Genomic DNA, 25,000 nt, shown 5'->3' with positions numbered 1-25,000 from the left:
AAAATTCCATTACACAATATTTATGTTTATCTCTTTTTTAACCAGAGACCAAAAGTAGAATTTGTGTCTGTTTTGTTCATCTTCAGCATTGAATGTCTTTGTCACGTCCCACTCCACAGTGATGGTTAATGGATCATATGGAAGAAGACACTCAGGGATTTAAGAATTTGTTGTTTTATTTTTTGGGGGGAAATTTATTCATAAAAAAATCTTTCCTCAAAACCTATTCCTGCTTTCTGATATGCCCCAAGTAAATGTACATAAGAAAGTTATCTTTAAGTAACGTTTGAAGATCATTTTTAATGTAATAGTGTCAAAAATCTCTCACGATGAAAGCCACCGCTGTCCTGGCGAATTTTATAGCAGATCTGTGGCCGTAAAATAATTTGTTTTTATTATGAAAACATCTGATAAGACGATTTACATCGGTACACTGGTGGAATGGAAGCCAGTAAGAACTTAAAAAAGGGTTCAATTGAATAGAAAAAAATTTTGTTATTAAAATACAACCTTAATTACTACCAGCTATTAACTTAAATCTATCTAAATTATATATCACAGATATCAATACACTTAACATCTCTCTCTCTCTCTCTTCCTCTAATTATTATTATATAAATGAAATGAAAAGACCTTTAGAAGTTATTTAAAGACCATTAATTAAAGCATTAATTAAAGAGACATAATTGTTTGTGGTGGATCCAGACTTTTGCATCATCTGTCTTCTGTCCTGTTGCACAACAGGGATATTAAGTTCTACTGATCTGCAGTTTTACATTTTAAAACACTGATTTGTTTCACCTAATACTAAGGATTAAATCTTGTTCATGTAAAATGTTTCTCCTGAAATGGTTTATGCTCTAATTAAAAAACAGCCTGTGATCTTGAATATCTACGACTGAGCCATGCTCACTCAGTCGTTTTGGAAATCTTAAAGTAAGCTACACTACGCTGAAGTGTTCAACACTGTGCTGCTCGGGACTGAGGCTGATGATGAGGATGGTGAGGATGAAAATGGGCACATGCGCACACCTGAAGCCGAACAGTGAGATGTTTTGGCTGATGGAGGGGATGGAGGTATAGATCTGCAGGTGAGACAGATAAGCAGACCTCTTCTTGGAGCTGCTGCCTGAGTTGGAGCTTACGCCCTGCGGCACGTCGCTGTAGAAAGAGTCGGCGTCGCCCGGCTTCTTTACGTAATCACCCGCTGGCATTTGTCTAAGGGTTACATGAGCAGGGCCTGAATTAATACTGTTACATGAAATATAATGTGTATAGATATCAATTACACAGCATATAGTGGATATTTACACACTAGTAATTCAATAATATTTCTAAAAATATATAAAAAGGTTTGACGAACCGACAGAATCTTCGATGCACATCAGATTCTGTATATTGCTGTTGTCTGTAAGTCCTGCATGAGATTAAAAAAAAAAACATTTATAAATTTGTAATTTTATAATTAAATAAAAAGTAAACACATTGAAATAATAGTATATTTTATAATGTTTCATATCTAAAACTAGCCTTTTGTTCTGTTTCAGCAGAGCTAGCATTATTAGCCATCTGATAGTGCTAGCAATGCTAATGCAGTAAGGCTTAGAGTAAAGATTCTGAGGTAATTTTTTGTTTATTTGTCTATGAATTAAAAGAGAAAGGGTGATATTAATGACTATTTATCTCTTAGTAACCATTTATTAATGTACTGTTATGAAAGATAGAGGGTCATTTGAAGAATTAGCGTTTTAGCTTGTTAGAGGCTACGATAAGTGAATTGGGTGATTGACATAAAAGATTATTTAGAAGAGAGAGAGAGAGAGAGAGAGAGAGAGAGAGAGAGAGAGAGAGAGAGAGAGAGAGAGAGAGAGAGAGAGCAGTTTAGAAAAAGAAGAGGCTAAAAGTGCAGATGATCAGCAAAATGCTTACTTGTAGCCCCAGGCAGATATTGCTAATATAAGAGCCAGAACCAGAATAGATCCTGCAATGGCACCAATGATGATGTTGGTACTGATGATGCCTAAATGTTGTGTAAAAAATAAAGATAAACCATGTTTACTGCAGCAATAAACACACACAAACACACTTAAAAGTTTTCTAGTTTTCCAAATAGCACAGAACTGGAATTAATTCATTCACACAAACATCATAAAACAATACAAACCCCAGATACTTTATAGCTTTAAAGAACTTTCAGTATATTTTTCTCGTATATATTACTGTATGTTGTAGTGACAGCAGATCTAAAAAATATAGTTTGCCCAGTTTTATATAATACTGCTAGTAAAGATATGTCAGGATGCTATGCTAATAATTAATGCATGCTAGCTAATTTGCACTAGCTGGATGATCAGCCTCGAGTTGTTGTGCGTTTTTCCATAAAGCTAGGCAAATTTCTATAATTTTTTAAGTGCTAGAAATAATAGCAAATAAGAATAAGTGGAATAAAATGGGACATAAATACTTTTTACAATTATTGTTGTTACTGATAGATGCTAAATTTGTTTGCAGTTTAAAAGTCAATGACATAACTTAAATAACTGCTTAAAAACAATAAATGAATAAAAAACAGTAAGGAAAAACTGGGAAATGCCAAACACTTTAGAAAAACACACACGCACGCACACACACAAAGACACACAGCAAACGATGTTTAAATGTCGAAGAATTTACAGCAATGAACAGTACGGAGAATAAAGCAGAAAATGGGGGAAAGAACGACAACACCCAATGAAGAACAACCTCAGATCTGAACTCACTGAAACTCCAGCAAAAGACATAAGCCTGGTGACAAAGAATGAGTGCGTAAAAATGAAAGCTATGAAACAGAAACAAAGAAAAAGGAAACACATTTGGTCTGTGACTGGTGAATAGCACCAGCTGGCCATGAACATGAAAACAGATATCAATCCAAATAAAACAGACAAATAAAAATTTACACTAAATACTGACATCAGGTTTTTGTACCCCTCACTGTTGAATACTTGATTCTGATTGGTCAGACTGTGTTACTTAATAATGTGATTCTTTTAATAGGTTAGTGTAAAAATCCTGGATATTGAGACGTTTACAGTGTGGAGAAATTATTTATCGTTAACAGAAGGGGTCTCCTGTGCCAGTGCTTTTCAGTCAGAGAATTCTGTGTCGCATAATACGCTACAGTTTCATAAAGAGCGGGAAAGACTGTTTATAGCTGCTATAATGAAAATGAAAAGGTTTGCTTCGTGTATGTTCCGCAACTTAACTATGTAATTATAAATGGATAAAAAGTAATTCTATAAGTCAAAAACGATCAGTACTGCGGAGTTGATGTGCAGGACTACGGTATAGTCATGCCGTATATAACAGTTAAAAAAACACATGCAGTTATTGAAAAAAGTAGTTGTAGTAATTGATAGTATGATTGAAAGGTAATAGCAGAAAATGGGAATTCTCACACGACCACTTTATGGATTCTTTTTCTTACAACAACCTGCCATTAATGAAGTAACATGAAATATCTTATTTGAAGCAAAATTTAAAAATAGATTGATGAGACGTCTAGGTGTAAGTGAGAGTGATTTTGGCAGTGTGATATTTTACCTGATGATGTCGCTGTAGGTCCGACCACCAGGTAGCTGAGAGGTGATGAGGAGTTACAGTCTTCACCTGCCCAGCCCAGGTGACACACACACTTCAGCTCATTGCTGCACACCTGCAAAGTGATACACACATCCGTCATTGTTACAGACACTCAGGACAAAGTCTCAGAAAGTCTTAAATTTTAAAATACTAACAAGCTCAGATTTTAATGCGGACATTTCTGATGCTGCGGTGACACCTGAATGATCTGTTTTTCTTTTAGCGGTTAGGTTTCAAATACAGGTCGGCTTTGAAATGAAATTCTCAGCTTTTGTTGAAAAAGAAAGCGCATATACTGTAAGTAGCTGATTTTGTAAATGGGTAGAAAGTAGAGTGTGTTGTTCATTACATACATACCCCGTGTCCGGAGCAGATGATCTTGTCCGTGGTCCCGGGACAGGTGCTGAAGTTGAAATCCTGAACCGGAAGGCATTTGTGGTTGAAGCAGATACGGTCAGTGCCGCAAGCTGTGCCGTCCTCCACATAGCCCAGATCAGTGTCTCCGTCAATCATCACATGTCCACCACTGAGACACACACACACACGCACAAGAAAAATGTAACTCATTAGTACAGTGCTCAGTGTACAGCCAAGCTTTTATCAGTTCTCACACTTAATATAAACAAGCGAATTATAAAACACTGAGCTGGATGAGGTGTGTGAGCTGTACAGTTCAAAGAGCTCTAAAACACACTGAAATGTCTGTGTGTGCGTGCAGGTGTGTGTGCTATTTGCATGTGTGTATACTTGCAGTCGATGGATATGTGTCTGTAAGTTTGTACATGCACTCCATGTGTGTATCTATGTGTTTGTGTGTTTGACATTCCAGGGGTGTTTGCCAATATATCGGAAGTGTTTAAGCAAATGTGTGTGTGTGTGTGTGTGTGTGTGTGTGTGTGTGTGTGTGCGTGTGTGCGTGTGTGTGTGTGTGTGTGCGTGCACGAATGTGTGTTTACCTGCAGTCTAGTGAAGCGCTATGTTGGGCCACAGAAAATGAGGTCAGGCCTCCCTGCAGCTCTCCCAGTCTGGGAGCAGGTGAGATATTTGAGCACAGCAGGTATCCACATTGCACATCCCTAAAACACACACACACACACACACACACACACACACACACACACACACACACACACACACACAATCATCATCACATCCGTTTCGTAACAACAACAACACAATTCTCCCGTGTCATACTTTCACGTTCACACTTACTGCTTTTTGCACTGGACCCAGGTGTCCTTGTCCCTGCCACAGTTCCCTTTCTCAGTTCCCTCGATGTTTAGCTTCTCGTAACAGAACTTATCTCCAGACGTCGCCTCTGTATGGACATTACAACATAATTACATTTAAAGATGGCGCGAAGGAAACGTCAATCACGGAAATTAACAGAAGTTGATCTGATTAACTGATCATTTCTGCACTTACTCTCCCCCCAGAGGTACTTGCACTGCCTGTCTTTAGTTTTGCATCGTCCATTAAAGCACCGTCCCTGAGACGAGAGCAGCGCAGGAGACACAGCAGCGTTAATTATTTTCTCATCGATTTAGCAGCAATATGAATGAATGCCCCATAATATAGTCACCTGGTCTTTTTCACAAGTGTAGCCGTCCATTTTGTGGACGTTTGGAGGACACTGCAGAGAGAAAGAAAAACGAGATGTTAGCGCATAAAAATGTGGAAATGAATTATTAGAATTTAAGAATAGAATCATCATCACATAATGTTTATATAGATATAATAAACTATAATAAAATAGTTTAAGATAATAGAAATTAAGAAAGCATTAAAATAAATATATCCCAAAAATGGCACTTTACTACACAGTTGTACTTGCATTAAAAAACACAAATGATGTATGGAACATGTAAGATGTAATAGCGCCCTCACCTGGCTTGAGTTACCAGTACAGTTTTCCGGAATATCACAGTCATTCACAGCCTCTCTGCAGATCACACCCATAAACTCCATCTACAGATACAACACACACATTATCAACAGGCAAGTCCACTCCAGCAAACTGATGCTCAAGGCTACACATGGCTAATACCTGACAGTTATTACAGCAGAGCCCATTACTGCATTTAGAGCCCTGAGTCAGAGTGCACCTCTTACAGCAGTTCTCTCCTTCTCTAGCACACTCCTACGGAGAGAAAAGAAGAAGAAAAATTAAAAAGGGGAGGGGGTGGTGGTGTGTGTGTGTGTGTGAGAGAGAGAGAGAGAGAGAGAGAGAGAGAGAGAGAGAGAGAGAGAGAGAGAGAGAGTGAGTATGAATGAGAGAATGTTTTTGTGGGTGTGGGTGTATGAGAGAGAGAGAGAGAGAGAGAGAGAGAGAGAGAGAGAGAGAGAGCGAGGGAGAGAGAGTGAGTGTATGTGTGAGAAAGTGAGAGAGAGAGAAAGCAGAGAGAGTGTGTGTGTGAGCAAGAGAGAGCGAGAAAGAGAGAGAGAGAGTGTGTATTTGTGTGTGAGAGAGAAAGAGAAAGAGAGAGCATGAGTGAGAGAGCGTTTGTGTGTGTGTGCGTGTGAGAGAGAGAGAGAGAGAGAGAGAGAGTGTGTGTGTGTGAGAGAGAAAGAGAAAGAGAGAGCATGAGTGAGAGAGTGTTTGTGTGTGCGTGTGTGTGTGTGTGTGTGTGTGTGTGAGAGAGAGAGAGAGAGAGAGAGAGAGAGAGTGTGTGTGTGTGTGTGTGTGTGTGAGAGAGAGAGAGAGAGAGAGAGAGAGAGAGAGAGAGAGAGAGAGAGAGAGAGAGAGAGAATGAATGACAGACAGGATATAAGTTTTTCTTCAATTGTTTTTGTAGGTCTGAAGAGTCACTGGGCATCATTTATTACTCGTTTAATGTATTTGTGTGTAAATGTCTGATTAAGCCAAAACAAAACAAAACAAAAAAAATAGCTGGAACTTGAAAAATCTCAGAAACATTGATTTCCTTCTTACTTGATAAATGCCACACTGCAGCTTTCGATGTATCAGACACTCAGACAACTAATACAGTGTCTCAGAGCATTAAAAGCAGATTACTGTTACCTGAATCACTCTGATTTGTCTCATATTATACACTTATATCACTAGAAGCATGAAAAGGATTTGAGCGTTATTCTGATTTTACAGAATTTTCATAAGTAAGCCCAACAATTAATGAATCAATTCAGCTTGATAAATGAAGCCCAGTGTCTATGAACGGCTGAAAGACACCTCACCGCTGGAGTTCCGCAGTCACACTCCTCTCCCGGCTCCACAAAACCGTTCCCACACTCTGGAGGGTCCAAAAGCTATACAGAAACACAAAAGAGAAAGTTAGGATGCTTTCGTACAACCTGAGTGGATAAAAAAACACTGTGAACATGAAAACACTGTGCTAAAAACCCTCTTAACAGTCCTAGCTAGTTTCAGCTAACTTACAAGCCTGGCTTGCTAGCTATTTATATCCTGAGGAGATTATTTCAAGACAAAAAAAATGCAATTTGACTGTAGAAATTCACAGACCAGTGAAAATTAGTCACAGTGTTATTTTAAATATTGGCAATCTCCTTATAAAAAAGACACCAGCATTGATATAATATTGTTATTTAGCCAATGACTTGTTTTGCAGATGCTCCATCACATTAGGTAAGTATAACCAGATAAAAACACAATGTGTTTATTTTTAATTACTATTAATAATAATAATAATAATAATAATAATAATAATAATAATAATAATAATAATAATAATAGTGTAAATCTTGCCAAATTTCAATACCGTCAGAAGGAATAAGACACTTTGGGAAGTTTTATTCCTTCTTTATTTACTCTAATTACTGTTGCAACAATTTACAACACAGCTTCACAGTCCAATATGATGTGACAGCTGTCTAAAACTCTACAGAACCCATATCATTATGAGTTTAGCTTATTCAGGATGGCCACTGAATGAAAAAAAAATGCTGCGATTTGTTACAGTGCTTGTTTGCATACGTTATTGCAGTAGTGATCTCAGAAATTACACAGAATACAGGAAAGCAATAAAGAAACCAGGGAAAAGAAAAGCTCACCTTGGAAGGTTTGTTGAAGAGACACGAGCCTCCGCCGCTGTACAGGAAGTTGTGGTACTCTTCTACGTTACAGTCAGAGAATCTCTTGGGCAGATAGAAGCTAAACAAAAGGCAAAAATCCATAGAGAGATATTATAATTGGATGACTGGACAAAGAGAAATAATACTGATAATAATCTGTGCATTCTCTCCACTTTAAATTGTGCCTTGAGCTGTAATTAACTGTGAGGAAGTGTGTACTGTTGCATCATTAGTAATTAATCCTCATTAATTCTCGGTCTGTTTAATGAGTGGGTGTGGCCTAAACCTGGCTTTCGTTTTTTGTTATTTAATACGAATCCTAGTATTTCTATGCCAAGAATATCCTTAGAGTTAGCAATGCTGTTGATGTGCATAAATATTGTAGTGATTACATGCAATAGGTGAGGTGCAATAAACAGAAATGTGTAAAGTGTGTTGAGAACAAATCCTGTAAAGTATTCATTAAATATTGTACATTAATTGTATCTCTAAGATAATGAGAAACCCCTATTCGCAACGATTCTATGTAAAATGAACATATTGTGATGTTTAGAAATTAAAAAACAACCCAACATGAACATTAACCATAGCTACAAATAATAAGCAAATTCACACAGATGAAATAAGAGTAATATCTTAATTGTAGAAATGTCAGTGGTGGCTATGTCTTCAGCTCCAGGAACCAGACAACAGGATGCATTTGTAATGCATCACTATGTACGTGTGTCTCCAGTGTGGTTAGCATTAGGCTCTTGTTGTCAATCTCAATCTCATTATAGATTCCCCGGCCTGTCATGAGTGCTAGCTGTGAGTCAGAAAGCCGGAGTGTTTGCTGGGACTATAATGCACAGCAGTCCATCCTCTGAACGCTCGGCAAATCACGTCTCCCTCTTTCGCTTCTGCTCACGCTCGTCTTCAAAGACAACATCGCTTTCTCGTTTCGCTGTCGCTTGCTGTGTGTCTCACCCATCGTTGGAGGTTTTTGCCATTTGTTTACCACCACATGTGCAATGCTCTCCTTGTTCCTGTGTTCTGTTTCCTCAAAGTCATACAGCAAAACTGGTGTCTGCTTGTGTATCTGTTCCATCCTGTATGTCTGTCCTATCTGTTTCTCTTTTCCTGTCTGTTTTAATCTGTGCTGTGTCTATCCCATCTGTCTGTCTGTCTTGTTCTGTCTAATCTGTCTTTCTGTCTGCTCTTTATGTCGTGTCAGTTTGCTCCATCCTGTATTTCCTGTCCTATATGCCTGTCCTTCCTCTCTGTCTGTATATTCTTCCCTGCTTATTTATTTTCTATGTCTGTCCTGTCTGTTCCTGATCCTGTTCCATCTGTCACTTCTGTCTGTCCAATCTGTCTGTCTGTCTGTCTGTACTGTCCCGTCAGCCTGTCTATCTATCCTGTCTGTCCTGTTTGTTCTATCTGTCTTGCCAGTCTGTCTTGCCCGTCTGTCTGTCAGTCCTTCCTGTCTGTTTTGTATGTCTGTCTGTGTGTGTTTCTGTCTGCCGTGTCTGTCTGTCTCTCCATAGCTCTCTGTTCTATGTATCTCTCTGTCTGGATTTCTTTTTGTGTGTTTGTGCGGCATTAAGAAATATGAAATAAAACATTACAGGTCATTCTGTTAGATGCTTACTGTTACACCCTGAAGCACATTTTCATCAAATTGTGATTAGAATTAAATTGACATTTTTTGTAGGCTGCTTGTTTTGTAAAATAATGGATCATAATAATTTTATATAATAAATACAGTAACTTTGAGTGCCTTCAGTAAACGCCTTCACTGTCAGAAACAAAAGTGGGTGGGGCTTAAACAGCTGCTTGATTCCTTATTGGGAGAAATCAGCAAACCCCGCCTACCATTATTAGGAGGACTTTAGGACTTTTCATAATACTTTAGTTTAAGGCTCCAACACAAGTGACAATACACAGAAAGTCTGCCAATGACAGTATTCCTTTATAATGATATCATTTGTGCTAATATTATTAACAGATTTTTTTTTAACAGATGTTTGGATGAGCCACTTGGGTCGAACCCCTGAGCAGAAGTATTGCTTGAGAAGCTTAAAGCAGAAGGTGAAGAGCACAAACCACTGTCTCATACTGATACGTTTCAGCCAACGTGCTCAGCCCACAGTCATGACTCAAGCTGTCACAGGTTCAGTGATGATGTCTGGATCCAGCACAGATTGCTCTGTGGCATCTACAGAATTAATCTTCATGTGAATTCCATATACATATACACTCACTGGACACTTTATTAAAACACACGTGCACCTGCACCTTCATGCAATGCGCACATCAAGAAAATTGGACAGTGGTCCTTTTTTTTGCCTGGTCCTTATTTCTATTTTTAGCTGTCCAGTGGTTTCAGGTTGCTTTTTGTTGGCTCACAAGAGTGGAACCTGACGTAGGCGTCTGCTGTTGTACCTCATCCACCTTAAGGTTCGATATGTGCCTTCTGAGATGCTTTTCTGCTCATCAAGGTTGTAAAGAGTGCTGATTGCTGTTAATAACCAGTCTAGCTATTCTTCTTGGATCTCTCGCATCAACATGGTGTTTCAAACTGCAGGGCTGCTGCACACTGTATGCTTTTTTTTACCCTTCTGAGGTCAGCAGTTTATAAAATATTCAAACATCTGGCATCAAAAACAATGCCACATTCAGAATCACTGGGAAAGATTCATATTATTACCCATTCTGATGGCTGACATGAACATTAACTAAAGCCCTTGGTTTGCATCTGCAGGATATAAAAAAAGCTCTGCTTCAACATGATTGGCTGATTAGATAATTGCATGAATGTGCAGGGTTTAAAAAGCACACTAAATGGAATTTTGACAGCTTGATTGGTTCCTTGAATGGGAATGGAATCACACAGATGATTTTAAGCTTCGATCAGGGATCCTTTTTAAAATCCCAATTAACCAACATTCCATTAAAACGACGAGCTGTGAGCAAAAATACAATAAAAAAAAGAGAAAAAAATATGAACTACAACACAAAAAGACTGTGGAGAAAAAATACAGAGGGCTCTGTATACGGAGCGCACTGTATCTTTTCCCATCTCTGTGGTTCAGTTTTGTCAAGGTGGAGCATTGAGGCTCGGCCAGAATGCTACTGGATGGAATGAGGAGGGCGTGGGTGATTGACGGCCCTCCCTCGAGCAGCTGATTGGTTGAGCGAGTAGCGTGTCACGGCCAAGCTTCTGCTCACCTGCTGTTCCCAATTGTGATTGTTGGGAGGCGAGAAAGGTGTTAAAAGAGACGAGTGAACATATACGCACACACTGACAAATACACACACAGACACACTGACAACGTCACAAGCATGTCCAAACTGCAGCGTTAGAGAGACCACTAGAGACGTTGTATCGACTTTCAGTATCGATAATCAGAACACAAAGTTGTTTAGCGTTAATCAAATGTTAATGTATGCAAAAAATCTAAAATGTATTTAAATACAAAACAGAATGCTTAAATTCCAGGTATATGTATGTTAAACTGATATATCAAATATAAAATCTCATTGTTTTTTTTGTTTTTTATTTATTTATTTATGCCTGCACCATGATAGCTTCCTCATACAACTAACTCCAAAATTATTGGCACCCTTTTAGAAAAATTTAAGAACTACAAACAAAATAAATGTCACAAGCTTTTTTTTTTTCTTTTTTTTTTGAAATCTAATAAATTCAATAAAGCCTCTGCTGGAATTTAAAAAAACAAAGAAAAAAAAGAATTTTGTCATTTATATTTTAGAAAATGTAAATAATTGTGTTTAATGCATATTTTACATTCATCTTAAAGAGCGACAAACAAAACGACATCTTTTTGGCAAATACGAAATATATCTATTATTTTGTAAGCATGTGGATAAAATCTAATTGAGACTCCATGGTGGCCTGTGAGGGACAAAACACATAGAATATAAAATCACGAGGACTGGGTCACAGATAAAGACTCGAAGCCTTTCTAGAAGTTCTTGTAATATTAAAAAAACACCCAAGTAAAATGGAAATGATTAGTACTGCATTTTAAACTTGAAGTAATGAATGAGAAGTCACTGGAAATAGCATGAATCTGTGTCACCTTAATTGTATTTTCAAATCCGATTTTTTTTATTGCCAGAATGTCATCTCAGATGCTTAGAATGAAAATCTTCTCAAGATTTTAGTCATTTATTTGTTTACAGTGAGATCTGCATATTAAAAAAGTGAATAACCGAATATACTGGTATACTGCTTGTGTTAAACACACACACACACATGCACACACACAGACACACACACACAGAAAGCACAACATGACTAAATAACTCAGTGACATCATGAATGCTTATCAAACAATATGCTTGAATGTTTATGTGTATGTACTATATGTATGTGTGTGTTTGTGTGTGTGTGCTCTCTCAGGAAAATGTGCTTGATTAGTAACTTACCCAACATCATCCATTATGCAGCCGGACCATTTATCATCACACTTGCATTCCCCTGTGACAAAACACCCGGCAGTCATTAAAGACTACATCTGAATGTTAACTTTTTTAAGGTTCAAATGAAAAGAGGAAAACGCAATATACTGCCCAATAAGGTGAGTAATGTAAGGAGACTACTGTTGCTAGGAAACCGGGAAATATGGATGCAGAGTCTTCTAACAATTTAGATGGCTAGCATATAGCTATAAGGTCTTTTAATCAAACAAGATAATGTCATTAAACTATTGGGAATATTAGCATTTATCACAGATGTGCTGTAACACATTGACCACTAAGTGAAATTTATGGGACATACTAAGTAAGTTCAAATCTATAAATATCTCATAAACTCTATAACCTAAAACATCTGAAATCTTTTCTCATAGTAATTGTCTGGGTGTAACATACATACATTTCTTAAATCTAGCTTTATCCTACCAAAGTACTGAGGATTTTTTTTTACAATGTACATTTACATATGTTAACCACTGTGACTCAAATACCATTCTGAATATTCAGATTCTAATGTTATGTAAAGTTAGCTTAGTTATAAGTATATATCATACCGTTTAGTATTCTTTTCTTGTCAGAGAAAATGCCAATGTTCTGTCCCAGCGACTGTGCCAGTGTGATGGCCATTTCTTCTGTTTTTCCATACTGAGAAGACAACGATAGAGGTTATGGATGGAGATGGATGGCATAGTGTTATAGTTTCTATATGGTGAAATCTATTCATAGAAATCTGATCAACAGGTACCTCGTTAACTCCTCCCCCTTTAGTCAGTGAACACACCCCTCCCATATAAGATGCTCCACCCCAGCTGCTATGGAAGCGGTTGCCCCTGGAGACACAAAACGGCAATTATAAGTTGTGGCCTTTTGCTTAATCACAAAAACAAATGGCTGGCATTAGTTGTGCCCTGTGTGATACAAGAAAACTGTGTGTGTGTGTTTTTGTGTGTGTGTGTGTATGCAAAAACCTACGAGAACAGATGGACAGAGTCGCTCTTCTCCTTAATGAAGTCACGTCTGTACTTCATGAACTCCCGCAGTGTGATCATCGGGTCATCGTTTATGTTGAACCTGTTGTCCGCTGCCCAGGTTTCCATGGCAACCAAAACAATCCGGGTGTTCAGTTGCTCCTTGAATATCTACAGATATAAATATCAACAAAGACAAACACCTCATTAAAAACCCGACTCGTTACATTTGTGAAACACTGGTGCTAGAGGTTACGATAGAGAAATACTTGGTGGAAATCATTTTAAAACTCAGAACTCAAAACGGTCAACATTTAGTATTCACATACAGTATTGACACTGGTCGGCCGGCGCTGTTTCTGTTTACTGTTTATTGTCTTTTGTGTATTGTATTTTTTTTACTTTTTGTATTGTCTTGTAATTTTTGTCTGCACTGTCTTTTGTCCTGCACTGTCTCTTGTCCTGCACTGTCTTGTCTGTCTTGTTTGTCTTGTCCTGCACTGTTTGCACCAGGTTGCACAGTTGCACTTTATGTGGCTAGGACTACTTACTAAGTCCTTAGCCCTGTCTTTATTTTATGTAGCACCATGTTCCTGGAGAAACGTTGTCTCATTTCGCTATGTACTGCAACAGCAATATATGGTTGAAATGACAATAAAAGCTTCTTGACTTGACTTGACTTGACTTGACTTGACTCTTCGGTGCTCAATGGCTGCTGAGGCTAAAAGCCCTGCATTTTTTGTTTCCACAATTGATGGTATCCAACACTGCTCTTCACCCTGAGACCATCACCCCCGCTGTGAAGCATGCTGGTGGTAGCATCATGTTGAGAATTACCCATTGAATCTTGGTTGCTTGTCTGAAAAGTTTAAGGGATGAAATACTTATGTAAGCCACCAAAGAGGAAGCCACATAGATGGGCTTTTTTCTTCTGAGCAGATATTTTATTGCAGCTGAATGTGTAGCTATTTTCAAATATTATGAAAATGGTTCTTATGTAAAAAATAATCCCTGTACCATTCTGTAGGTTCTCCACATCCAGGTTAAGCATTGTGTAAGGTTTAGGTTTATCTCACAATTTAAATTCATAATAAAGCTGTATATTTACCCATTATTGATCTAATACTTTTTTAGTCGATCCTACACTAATGCTAGAATAAAAGTCTTAAAGAAAATAAAAATTATCCATAAAGTGTAGAGTAAAGCTGAAAATAATATTCCAGGAATGGATAAATATTCCAGAGGTCACTTAAAATAACATCAAAATATTAAACTGGTGACATTTTTATGAGAATCTCACTGGAAATGTGATCCACATAAAAACAAATGTGTATCCCAATAAAATTTGCCATGAATTACAGCCCTGGGTCTATGGAGCACTGTGGCAGTAGATATACTAAAAGTAAACCTCTCGTAAACATATCCGTTTATTTGGAGTAGACTAAGACTGAAAATTGGGTTTGTTTTCTGTTTGCTGTCCAAGCCGCCATTTTGCTGCTGGTGTTGTCATGCTGTGAAAATACCACCTGTCTCTCACTAGGGATGAACGTGTGTGTGCGTGTGTGCATGTGCACGTGTGCGTGTGTGCGCGCGTGTGTGTGTATCTGAAAGAAAGAGAGACATTTTCCTATGAAGTCTACTTGTAATTCTCAAGGGCAGACACTCAGGCAGATGGATTTGCCCATGAGGCCTGTTCCTATTTCAGCTGCATGAAAATATGAGCTGATGAAGACAGCTTGAAGTAAAGTATAGAGTAAAGATTGATATATATTTTTTTCATCTTGGTTAAAGATTACAAATGATGTGTATACATGATTAAAAGTAGCCAGATGTCTGAGAATGATATATTTATAGAATGATAAACTGCATCGACTGCAATAAATCATGGTATATACATACAGATTTCAAATAAATTTATTTAGTTTAATTTCAAAGCCTCGCATTTTAAATGACATAACGATAATGTTCAGCTATTTTATCTTGAAAAATGAGTATTTGATGAAAAGGTTATTAATCTTTTTTCGAAAACATTCTTTATTACTTTAACTTAACTTTATCTGTTTTTAAAATATTACACAATACATTCTCAAATCTGATTGGTCAGACTCAGAATGATTATACTATAATATTGTTACTGTAATAACAAATTACATGTTTTTGAATGCTTCTTGAAATGCTTCTTTAACATATTAAATAAGCATGTAATTTTTTGTAAGGAGTCTCTTTCGTGTCAGTGCTTACAGTCAGACAGTCTGGAACTGACTGGCAGTAATAGCTAGTTTAATGGCTCCACATTATTAAATGTAACAATAGAGTAACTAAATAAAAATAATGATGTGTCATTCTTTAATTAAAAAAATTGCTGTTGCTGGTTGTGGTATAGAGGAATAAACACTTCATTACGTGCTATTGTTTCAGAAATAATCTTCCGGGTGGTAACAGTAACCCACTTCACATTGGGTGGCATCAATAATCTACAACAGCACACAACAGAATATTTCATTACTTATATAATACAGGAGCAAAACTTTACACTTACAAAATCTGCCATGTTCACTACGGACTTGGCGTAGTTGTTTGTCTGGCCAACCGAAAGCCGATGCTTCTTGTACTGCAAGAAATGAACAACGAGATGTTAATGCACTAAAGAGGTTCCCCAGGGTGTAGTACTTGGTCCACTCTTGTTTTTCTCTGTATACTAAATCACCAGGAATCACTAAGATAACATGACTGTTCCACCTACTGCTATAGCGATGGAGAAAAAACTGCTCCCAACTGTTAGAAAAGACTCCATAGCAGACTACATTTCTGACACATTAGATTTTAAAATATTTTCATTACAGCTTGAGAAAGTACAAAGAACAAAGCAGCATTAGTCGCTAGTCTTTGAAGATATAAGCGTAAAGAGCTTCTCAGCTGCTTGTACATTTTGCAAGCTGTGAGTTTAATGGAATATTTACCATCAGGTGGTCGTTGATCACCATCAGCTCGATATATTTAGTCTCATCCTCGACACTGTGGGAACTTTGCAACACCTGAAGACACAATTTTGATAAAAGACAATCATTAAAGACAATCAGTAAAGACAATCAGTAAAGACAATCAGTTGACCAAATTGTGATGGCAGTTCATGATATATTGTCATCACTGTTAATGAAATACAGTCATATTCTCTATAGCTCTGTTGTCCTGTACTTAATGTCCATGCACATGTCATATTTTGTACAAAGAAATCTTACTTGTCTCTTTTTTCTCCTGTGGGCTGCACCAGCGAAGAGTGGAGGGCTCTGAAATGGTGACTCTGCAAGATCAACTGATACAAACAGCAAGTCAAATGAATTTAAATTTGCATTCACAAGTAATATTATCAAAATATATTACTAATTTGATTGCTGGAGTGGATTGTGAAGTGAACTTACGGGGTGGGACGTAATCCACTGGAGCCTGAAAGCCTGGAGATTTATAAATCATGTGCACATGGATGTGTTCCTGTAGAGAGAATTGTGGGAGATGGAAGAGTTATAGATGTTTCCAAGCATGCATTATTAGAGTCGTACATAATGAGATAGAGAGAGCGAGGGGGGGGCAGACAGAGAGAGAGAGATGGAGAGGGGGGAGGAGCGAAAGAGAGGGGGGAGAGACAGATAGAGAGGGGGAAGAGTGAAAGAGAGACAGAGAGAGAGGGGGAGAGAGACAGATAGAGAGAGACAGAGAGAGGGGGAGAGAGAGACAGATAGAGTGAGACAGATAGAGGGGGGAGCGACAGAGAGGGGGAAGATAGAGAAAGAGGGGGGGGCAGATAGAGAGGGGGGAGAAAGAGAGAGAGAGAGAGAGAGAGAGAGAGAGAGAGAGAGAGAGAGAGAGAGAGATGTGGCTAGGACAAATTTCCAGTTTACTTAACAAATACATCATCTATATAAAATAAATATATAGCACCAAAAACACAAATGCTACAAACATTGCAGTGTTTTAGTGTTTTACTTTAAGTGTGCGCGCTTGAAAGCGTGAACGCGCTCGTGACGTAGGCGAAACCCACAGTTCACGCGCCTCAGGAAGTCTTTCCTGAAGTAATCTACAGTGTATGAGGCGTTAACGATAAAACGCGGAAAAATGGTTTATTTTTCACTGGAATAGTTACATTCACGGGTCTACGGGTAGGATATATCGTTAACATTTGGTTTTTCCGTTCACAAAACTGAGCAGACTTACACATAAAAGGTTGATGTTATTATATATGCTAGCTGTTTAGCCTCAGTGTTGTTAGCCGCCAGCTGGTTAATGTTTACCAAGAGATTTAACTTTATGTCTGTGGCTAATACTGAACTTTAAAACAGTTTCTCAGTTTTAAGAAGCTATATAAAATATTTTAGATATAAAATAAAAGGAATAAAGTAAAACCTATGTGTTTAGCTTCACTAGCTCGAGTTAACGGTTCTAGCCAGTGCACAACAACTAGAAACTGATTAGCATTAAACGATTAGTGTTCATTATTGTACATATTTACTTTAGTTAGTTAATGTTCATGTACAGTGATGACAATGAACTGCATATTTTACACTTTATACATACTTAGATACATATATGTCTGTGCATATATATATATATAAATCACTAAATAAATGTGTGTGTGTATTTATGCATCTATTTGTGTGTGTGTATGTGTGTGTGTGTGTGTGTATGTGTGTGTGTGTGTGTGTGTGTATATATACATGTATGTGTGTATTTGTGTTTGTGTGTGTATATGTATGTACGTATGTGTGTCTGTGTGTGTATATGAAGTGACATTTTCCATGTGACCATTAACTGATTATTACTTTTAAAATAAAATTAATGAGGGCAACATTATAATCAAAAGAAATTAAGATAAGTGTCAACATTGTGCCTGGTTTTAGCTGAAAAATAAACTCAGATTTTTCCAAAAGTTTTTTTTAAGTAAGTATTATAAGTACGAGGATAAATATTTTTGAATTTTATTACAAATGCAAAGTATTAAGAATTTTTGCCTTGTTCTGTGGATACTTTGCATAAAATAAGAGCTCACTCACAGTATTCAACAATCTGATGTCATGTAAAGTGTGTTGTTTGTGGCAGGCACTGATAAAACGACCCTGAGAGATGTGTATTGTTTGGGGTTATTGTCTGGTTTGAGGGTGATACACATGCCTTAGCCTTAATTGTAGGTTTGAATAGAACTAACAATGGATCTTATGAGTAGTGTTGGTAATGTATAGAGAGGTCATTTTTACACATTGTGATTAATCATTAGGGCTGTGTGTATCGTCAAACACTTGAGGTCTTTAAATCTGGCCTAAAAACTTCTTTTTACAGTCTGGCGTTCGATGCCATGTGAGAGCTGATTTCTTTTATTGTTTTATTGTGTCTTACGTGTTTTTCTGTTATTTGTGGGTTTGTATTAATAAATCACTTGTTGTTTAAAAAAAAAAGTGCTTTATAAATAAGCTTGACTTTGACTTGACTAGTAGTGGACTGTTGTGTTTAGCCAAACTGTTGATTTTCACCTCTTAAATATTTTTATCTGCTCATCTTTCTATTCTCAGGTTTTGTGTTAGAACTGTTTCCCATCATGTCTTGCCGTGACATCCACGCCACAAATGCGTTTGCTTTCATCATCGCCCTGCTCGCAGTGGGTGGATTAGCCGTTGCTACAGTCATCCCTCAATGGAGGACAACACGTCTTCTCACTACTAACCTCAACGCCAAGAATATTACCGTGTATGATGGACTGTGGACCAAATGTGTCCTACGAGACGGTTTCAGCGGGTGTTACTACTTTGACACAGAGTGGTATTCCAAAGTAGACCAGCTGGATCTCAGGCTGCTGCAGTTTTGCTTACCAACAGGTTGGTGTTTATTGCTAGAAATGCAGTGTTTTATTTACAGTCAATAAATTGGTTACTTTTAAACTTTTTACATTTTTCTCAAGACCTATAGTTAGGACAAAATGAAGAATTGTCTGTGTTTTTAGTTAAAACAGGATACGAAACAGTGTACTGTATAATATAGTGAAGCATGGACTCTTATCTTCCAAAGGTCTGTTCTTCTCTTGCCTGGCACTGCTGCTCAGTCTTACAGGCATGTGTAAGACAGCATGTTGCTCCCAAACCCCAGATGATATAAAGTCCAGCCGCTGTATAGTGAACAGCTCGGGCTGCCACCTAGTGGCTGGGATGTTCCTCCTGATAGGAGGTGCCATCGCTATGCCACCATCTATCTGGTTCCTGTTCCACACTCGTGAGTTGAACTCGCGCTATGCTAATATTTTCTCCCCAGAATTTGCAGTGTACGTGGCTATTGGTAGTGCTGGCGGCCTTGTGTTCGCTGCCCTGCTAATGTTCATGTGGTACTGCATGTGCAAAAAGCTGCCCTCGCCCTTCTGGCTGCCCCTGCCTGAGCACCCCGCCATGAGCGGCAGCGTTTCTACTCAGCCTCTACTGACCAACGGCCTGCCAACGCCAGTTACCTATGCACCTCAGAGCTTCCCCCCTGCTGTTCTTGATGCTCCAGCGTTTGTGCAAGCCCCGGGATACCAACAGCCCATGCCAGGCCCACCTGTACCACCTCAGGTATATATGGGCCAGATGTCCATGCTGGATGGATACGGGTCAGAAGCAGGAGCCTCACAGGCTTATGGTTACGCCCCTTCACAGAGTTACGCCCCTTCGCAGAGTTACGCCCCTTCGCAGAGTTACGCCCCTTCGCACAGTTATGCCCCTTCGCAGAGTTACGCCCCTTCACAAAGCTACGCTCCATCCGTAAGCATTGCTCCTTCTCAGAGGTACGCTGGACATCGCTACTCCACACGATCACGCCAGTCAGCAATTGAAATTGATATCCCCCTCCTGACAGAGTGATACTGGAAGAAAGAAATCCACTGTGTCCTTCAGTGTGTGGCTCAGGATCACGTACTAATCCCACTTACTGTCAGAACAAGCAATATTAATAAAAATAGATCCATCATAGATAATGTACTGAAAGTAATCTCTGTGAGATAATTTAGGAAGAATTGGTCACAGATGACACCTTTATGACAACAGAGAATCTGATACTAGATAATAAGTAAAATAATATACACAGGGTTGGACAAGCTAGCAAACTCTAAACCTTTCTTTTTTGGTTGTTATCCAAATGCTACTTATCCACCAGTCAGCTACAGTAATAATAATTAAAAAAAAAAAAATACACACAAATAATGTGGACATGAAATCTGATCGTCTCAGACACTCTGTGTACTTATTTGTCCACTCTGGAACAGATCGTTAAAAGTACAAATATATGATTTAATATTGGTTAAATATATTGGACAAGATTGGTCAATCTCTTAAATTCACAGTATTGAATTTGAATAATTCAGCAGCTTAAACTGAAGTAGTTAACCGTAGTTTTTTTCTAGAATGTTAATATTTACTGAATTTATTAGTCAGCACTACATTAGATGTATAATGCTGTCAATTTTGTTTGCATGTGCTTTTCTGGAATTGAGCCAAGAATATGATTTGTATCGAAAGCTTTTACTTTTTTTTTCCCCCTCTATTTTTATTAGACATTTGAAATTCACAACAGAACATTAGGGTTATTGTGAGGATGTTGGCCACAGTTTTGCATGTGGCCCAGATGAGGTGAACGCTGTCACTCGGGTCAGCTGTGCTGATGAGACTCGACACTTCACACATCTTTAGATGGCATCTTTATTTTTCCCTCATAGTTTACAAAAACAAAACACTGTCTTACTGTATAAGCACTGGAAATGGTCAAAGTCACTAAAACAAAGCGCTGGCACTGTAGCTAAAAAATAACAAACTGCCAGCTGCTTCACTACACTGTATTTTGCACTTAATTCTTATTTTTTACCACCATTACATCAGGGTTCTTCAGGACTTCTGAAGCCTTTTTACTTATTTTTATAGGGAACTTGATAAAACCAATAAAAGGCATTCAGCTGCGATTGTTACAATGTGCTGTGCTGTGAGGGAGAGAGGATCATTTATCTGGTTTTATTAGGCTTAATAAAACATCACTTTTTAAATTCTTAATATTTTACACTAATAATGAAGGGTTATTCGTATATAAAGTGCTATTTGTGTGCCAACTTTTTTAAAACTTTTTTTTATTATTATTATTTTATTTTATGTAAAAAATTATTGGTTGTAATTTGCTCCTGCTTAACATTTTACTTTTTCCTGAGTGTTCCCTTTATTAATGTTTTATTACATGTCACATGTTAAGGTGCTTTCTGATGATAAATTTTAATATTATGTTTTGTCACTAATCTTTTTCTACAATGTCATTGTCACAAGCATAGACTACTAATATCTAAAATGTTGTGCTTAATAAAACCAAACACTGTTTAAAAGAATCAACTGAATGATTTCTGAATCCCATTTTGTTTTGTACAAAATAACATGAAAAACAGTCAAACGTTTGACACTTAGGATAAACCGAATATTAGGATAACTGTATTCAAATTGCAATAAAAAAAAACAAAACACCAAATGTAAACACTTTACGATGTCATTGTGTATTTGTTAGATGTCTGAGAATGTTGCTGCTGACTGATGACTAAATTTCCTCATTTTTGACAGGGGTTGAGGCAGGGCTACAGACATTGCTGAGAGGAGTATAGTGTGTACCGTGTCGTCAGAAAAAGGTGGCCGATTACCCTACAACAATGGCACCCCATTGTGATCCATTACAGGAGAACAAAATCTGTTTATGTCACTTCTGTGCTATGAATTAGAAATATGACACAAACGATGTCAGCTTCAAGAAGACATATTTTCATGTTTATAATGTGTGTTTGAAAAGGTCACTGAGGCTAATAGCATACAGCTCTTAAATAAGAGTGTCACCTTTTTTTTCCCCCTCATACACAATAGACTCATCTCATGAAAACAACTTACAGCCTGGAGCATCTACAGCAAACACAAAACTACAAACTATAATAAGTATTCTGGCTTTAATGTGTACTTTGTTGTGTTAACACAACTGAGACCGTTAGAATAAATGTGCTTATGGATATGTGAGATTGGTTAAATGCCTCTTGACTCATTTGTTTGGTTCACATTTTGACTCATCTTTGACATAAAACTGACACAGCTTACATTTACTCACTGCTCATTAAAAGTCACAACAGACGTCTGTTTCTTCGCCTCGCCTCATTTACCGAAAATTCTGATGTTTAAGAGTTACACAATGCAAAACAGAACAGAATCCCCCCCTCCTCCTTTGATGGCATCACACTGGGTTTCCACCCCTTCCCCCTCTATCATGCATTCACACAAGAGTGGGGGATTCTGTAAAGGATTAGGGGTCTAAAGGCAGATGGTCCCTCAGATGGTTTGGAGTAGAAATGTGATGGGGTGTGTACATGTTCGAAGACAAAGAAGGGGCAGGGCACGAGTGAGTGTGTGTATGAGGGGGTAGGGTATGAGGGATAAGGGTGAATGAAGGTGTCTGTGTGAAGAGGGGGTAGTTTGCAATTGAGGGTGTCTGTTGTAGCTTGTTCTCTCTAGGGAACCAGGTCATGAATAAAGAAGCAGGTCAGGGAATGGCACGTGCTTCCAATGATCCTGACTGATGGCACTATATGAGATAGTGAGGTAGAGATAAGGAAATAGAGGAGGCAGGAAAAGGAACAAGTAAACAAAAGAAACAGTAGAGGGAAATAGGGAAGAGACTGTACTGAAAATGGACCTATGAATAGCATTAAAATGATTATATACACATTCAGATGCACTTACAGATAGAGTCACAGTCTCTCTGCTTCAGATGTGTGGTGCTGAGGAGACAAAGACAGATGGGTATGTGCTTCCTGGATGGTTGGTGTTTGTATGAATGATACAGAGAATAGTTGTATGTGTGTGCATTTGTGTGTGAAAGAGACGGAGCAAGCACGGTTAGTCCTGCATGATCTCTGAGTCTCTCTCTAGAGACGGTTCTGTAACAGGGACATAGTGTTTTGTGCAGAAAGCAACAGTGGCATCATGTCTGTTGAACTGCGAACAGAAAAATGCAATCCAAACGCAACACCTAAAACACAGGCTAGAAAATAACTCTTAGTATTCTATACAAACGAGTGTAAAGAAGTCAAAAGGGCACATACAGAGTCCAAACACTACAACGACACAACACCACATACCTTAAACATAAGAGTCCAAACTTCGAATATAATAAATGAGACAAAACTGCTCAAAATATTCTAAACAGACAAGCATGAACTACTCAAAACACCTCATAATATGCCTCAAACCTCAAACAGATGAGACCAAAAACCACGTTATTCAGCATAAATTAGTCCAAACTAGTCAAACTATTGTAAACAGATCTATACACACTATTTAGTAAAGCTCGAAATAGTCAAAACACCAAATAATATAAACAGGCAACGCATCAACTAGACAAAACACCACATATTATAAACAGATGAGTCCAAACGTAAACAGAAGGCATTTGTATCTGATTTTTGCGGTGGTTGCACATTAAGCACAGGTACAGGATGCTTTTGGCTTTGGGCAGTCTCTGCAGCATCCCACACTGAGACACAGTATGGTGGCCAGAGAGGGACACATTTCTGCTGCAGCACTGCGGATGACAGATGCATGAGCCATATGGTTGGGTTGGATTCATCTCTATGGATTATTGTCACATCTGAACTCATCATCACACAGCATCACCTAGTCACGAGGTGATGCATGAGGTGACAGGGTCAGTTGTACCGGTCACAACAATACCCACAGGAAATGGCTAAAAGAAGCTGGGCCATCTTTAGAGCTAGGGAGCTGATGGGGAACCGGTGTGTGCCGGTGATGTCACTTATATTACTGACCTGCTTTGTGGTGGGAAGACAGATGTGTCTTTCTAAAAAAAATTTTTTAGAATAAATTTCCTACACCTCCATAAGTATGGAAGCAAACCTCTAGGGAAATCTTCTGTAACTTCAAAGAATGCTCATTTTTCAATCTCTTTGTGTATTTTAAAAAGCATGTTTTTAGTTTCCGATGTACTGTAGTAATAGCTTCCGTTCATTCTTAATGTTTAGCATCCAAGTGTTAAAATCTTAAAAGGAAAATGTTCAAATATCAAGCATCGCGTTAGTTCTGGCAGGACACGTGGTCAAGGATGCATCAGCTGTTAATCAGCTGTCCACGATGCGCATCAATCCGGTTACAACATCCATATTACCCGACCATTTAAATTCCCATTCATAGAGCCATTCTAGCGCTTCGCTGCTGCCGTGATCTAAACTCCCTCCTCCAACCCCCGACTCCACCATGCCGGAACCCGTGTTCGCTGTACCAGTTCACGTCTTAAATCTCCACATATTTCTCTCTCTCTCTCCCTATCTCTCTAATTAGTTTATTATCTATCTATCCATTCATTTATTACTTTCCAAAAACGCGTAAGCAAGCATATCAATACTACGCATGCTAATGTGTCTGTTATACGTGGGGTATATTCTATTTTCTGCTCTCCCCGCTCTGTCGATGCATGCGCATGGACGGGCGCGTGGATTCTTGCCCAGAAAAGAACCATACCGCCAACACTAACTGTATGCATGAGTGGTTTTGCAGGTTGAGTTACTGCCTCAAAGCTTATGAGTCTCTCAGGGTCTGGGGGTCTGTCTTTCCTCCTGCCTTACAAAAAACATGCCCTAGATTGCCCATAGGTGTGAATGTTTATGTGCATGGTTCACTGGGAAAGATCAGCTACTGCTATCGAGGAAGGGAAGGGAAGGGAAGAGGAAGGTGAGGAAAAGGAAAGGAAGATTGTGTCTATTAAGATGCACTTGGTTTGAATACAAAAAGTCAATGGGTCACTGTAGTAGAACTGAACATTAACATTAAAGGAATTTAATGTCTTAT

General features: G+C 38.3%; 2 protein-coding genes across 4 annotated transcripts in view; one reads left to right on the top strand and one right to left on the bottom strand.

The window, feature by feature from the left end:
- Positions 1 to 25,000, bottom strand: part of adam22 (ADAM metallopeptidase domain 22) — a 68,331-nt gene that overhangs the window by 8,127 nt on the left and 35,204 nt on the right. For 2 of the 3 annotated variants that reach the window (XM_027171290.2, XM_027171284.2), the window contains exons 7-27: positions 16,541 to 16,610; positions 16,361 to 16,434; positions 16,082 to 16,156; positions 15,661 to 15,732; positions 13,126 to 13,292; positions 12,899 to 12,983; positions 12,708 to 12,798; positions 12,106 to 12,157; positions 7,651 to 7,750; positions 6,817 to 6,888; positions 5,669 to 5,761; positions 5,509 to 5,589; positions 5,204 to 5,254; positions 5,047 to 5,110; positions 4,834 to 4,939; positions 4,578 to 4,697; positions 3,979 to 4,147; positions 3,583 to 3,694; positions 1,930 to 2,020; positions 1,364 to 1,417; positions 1,111 to 1,218 (exon numbers count right to left, since the gene is read on the bottom strand). In XM_027171290.2, the coding sequence (XP_027027091.1) occupies positions 1,111 to 1,218; positions 1,364 to 1,417; positions 1,930 to 2,020; positions 3,583 to 3,694; positions 3,979 to 4,147; positions 4,578 to 4,697; positions 4,834 to 4,939; positions 5,047 to 5,110; positions 5,204 to 5,254; positions 5,509 to 5,589; positions 5,669 to 5,761; positions 6,817 to 6,888; positions 7,651 to 7,750; positions 12,106 to 12,157; positions 12,708 to 12,798; positions 12,899 to 12,983; positions 13,126 to 13,292; positions 15,661 to 15,732; positions 16,082 to 16,156; positions 16,361 to 16,434; positions 16,541 to 16,610 (1,907 nt within the window). Of the gene's footprint in view, positions 1 to 1,032; positions 1,219 to 1,363; positions 1,418 to 1,929; positions 2,021 to 3,582; positions 3,695 to 3,978; positions 4,148 to 4,577; positions 4,698 to 4,833; positions 4,940 to 5,046; positions 5,111 to 5,203; positions 5,255 to 5,508; positions 5,590 to 5,668; positions 5,762 to 6,816; positions 6,889 to 7,650; positions 7,751 to 12,105; positions 12,158 to 12,707; positions 12,799 to 12,898; positions 12,984 to 13,125; positions 13,293 to 15,660; positions 15,733 to 16,081; positions 16,157 to 16,360; positions 16,435 to 16,540; positions 16,611 to 25,000 lie in introns of all 3 variants that reach the window. The other variant, XM_027171277.2, reaches the window with a different exon arrangement.
- cldn12 (claudin 12) lies at positions 17,123 to 22,162 on the top strand. Its single transcript, XM_027171313.2, has 3 exons — positions 17,123 to 17,275; positions 18,680 to 18,982; positions 19,173 to 22,162. The coding sequence occupies exons 2-3, from the start codon at positions 18,706 to 18,708 to the stop codon at positions 19,991 to 19,993; spliced, it is 1,098 nt and encodes a 365-aa protein (XP_027027114.2). The 5' UTR covers positions 17,123 to 17,275; positions 18,680 to 18,705; the 3' UTR covers positions 19,994 to 22,162.

Source organism: Tachysurus fulvidraco, chromosome 25, assembly GCF_022655615.1.
Source record: "Tachysurus fulvidraco isolate hzauxx_2018 chromosome 25, HZAU_PFXX_2.0, whole genome shotgun sequence".
NCBI lineage: Eukaryota > Metazoa > Chordata > Actinopteri > Siluriformes > Bagridae > Tachysurus > Tachysurus fulvidraco.
Note: the sequence above shows the minus strand (reverse complement) of the source record. Positions and strands in the feature narration are given on the sequence as shown.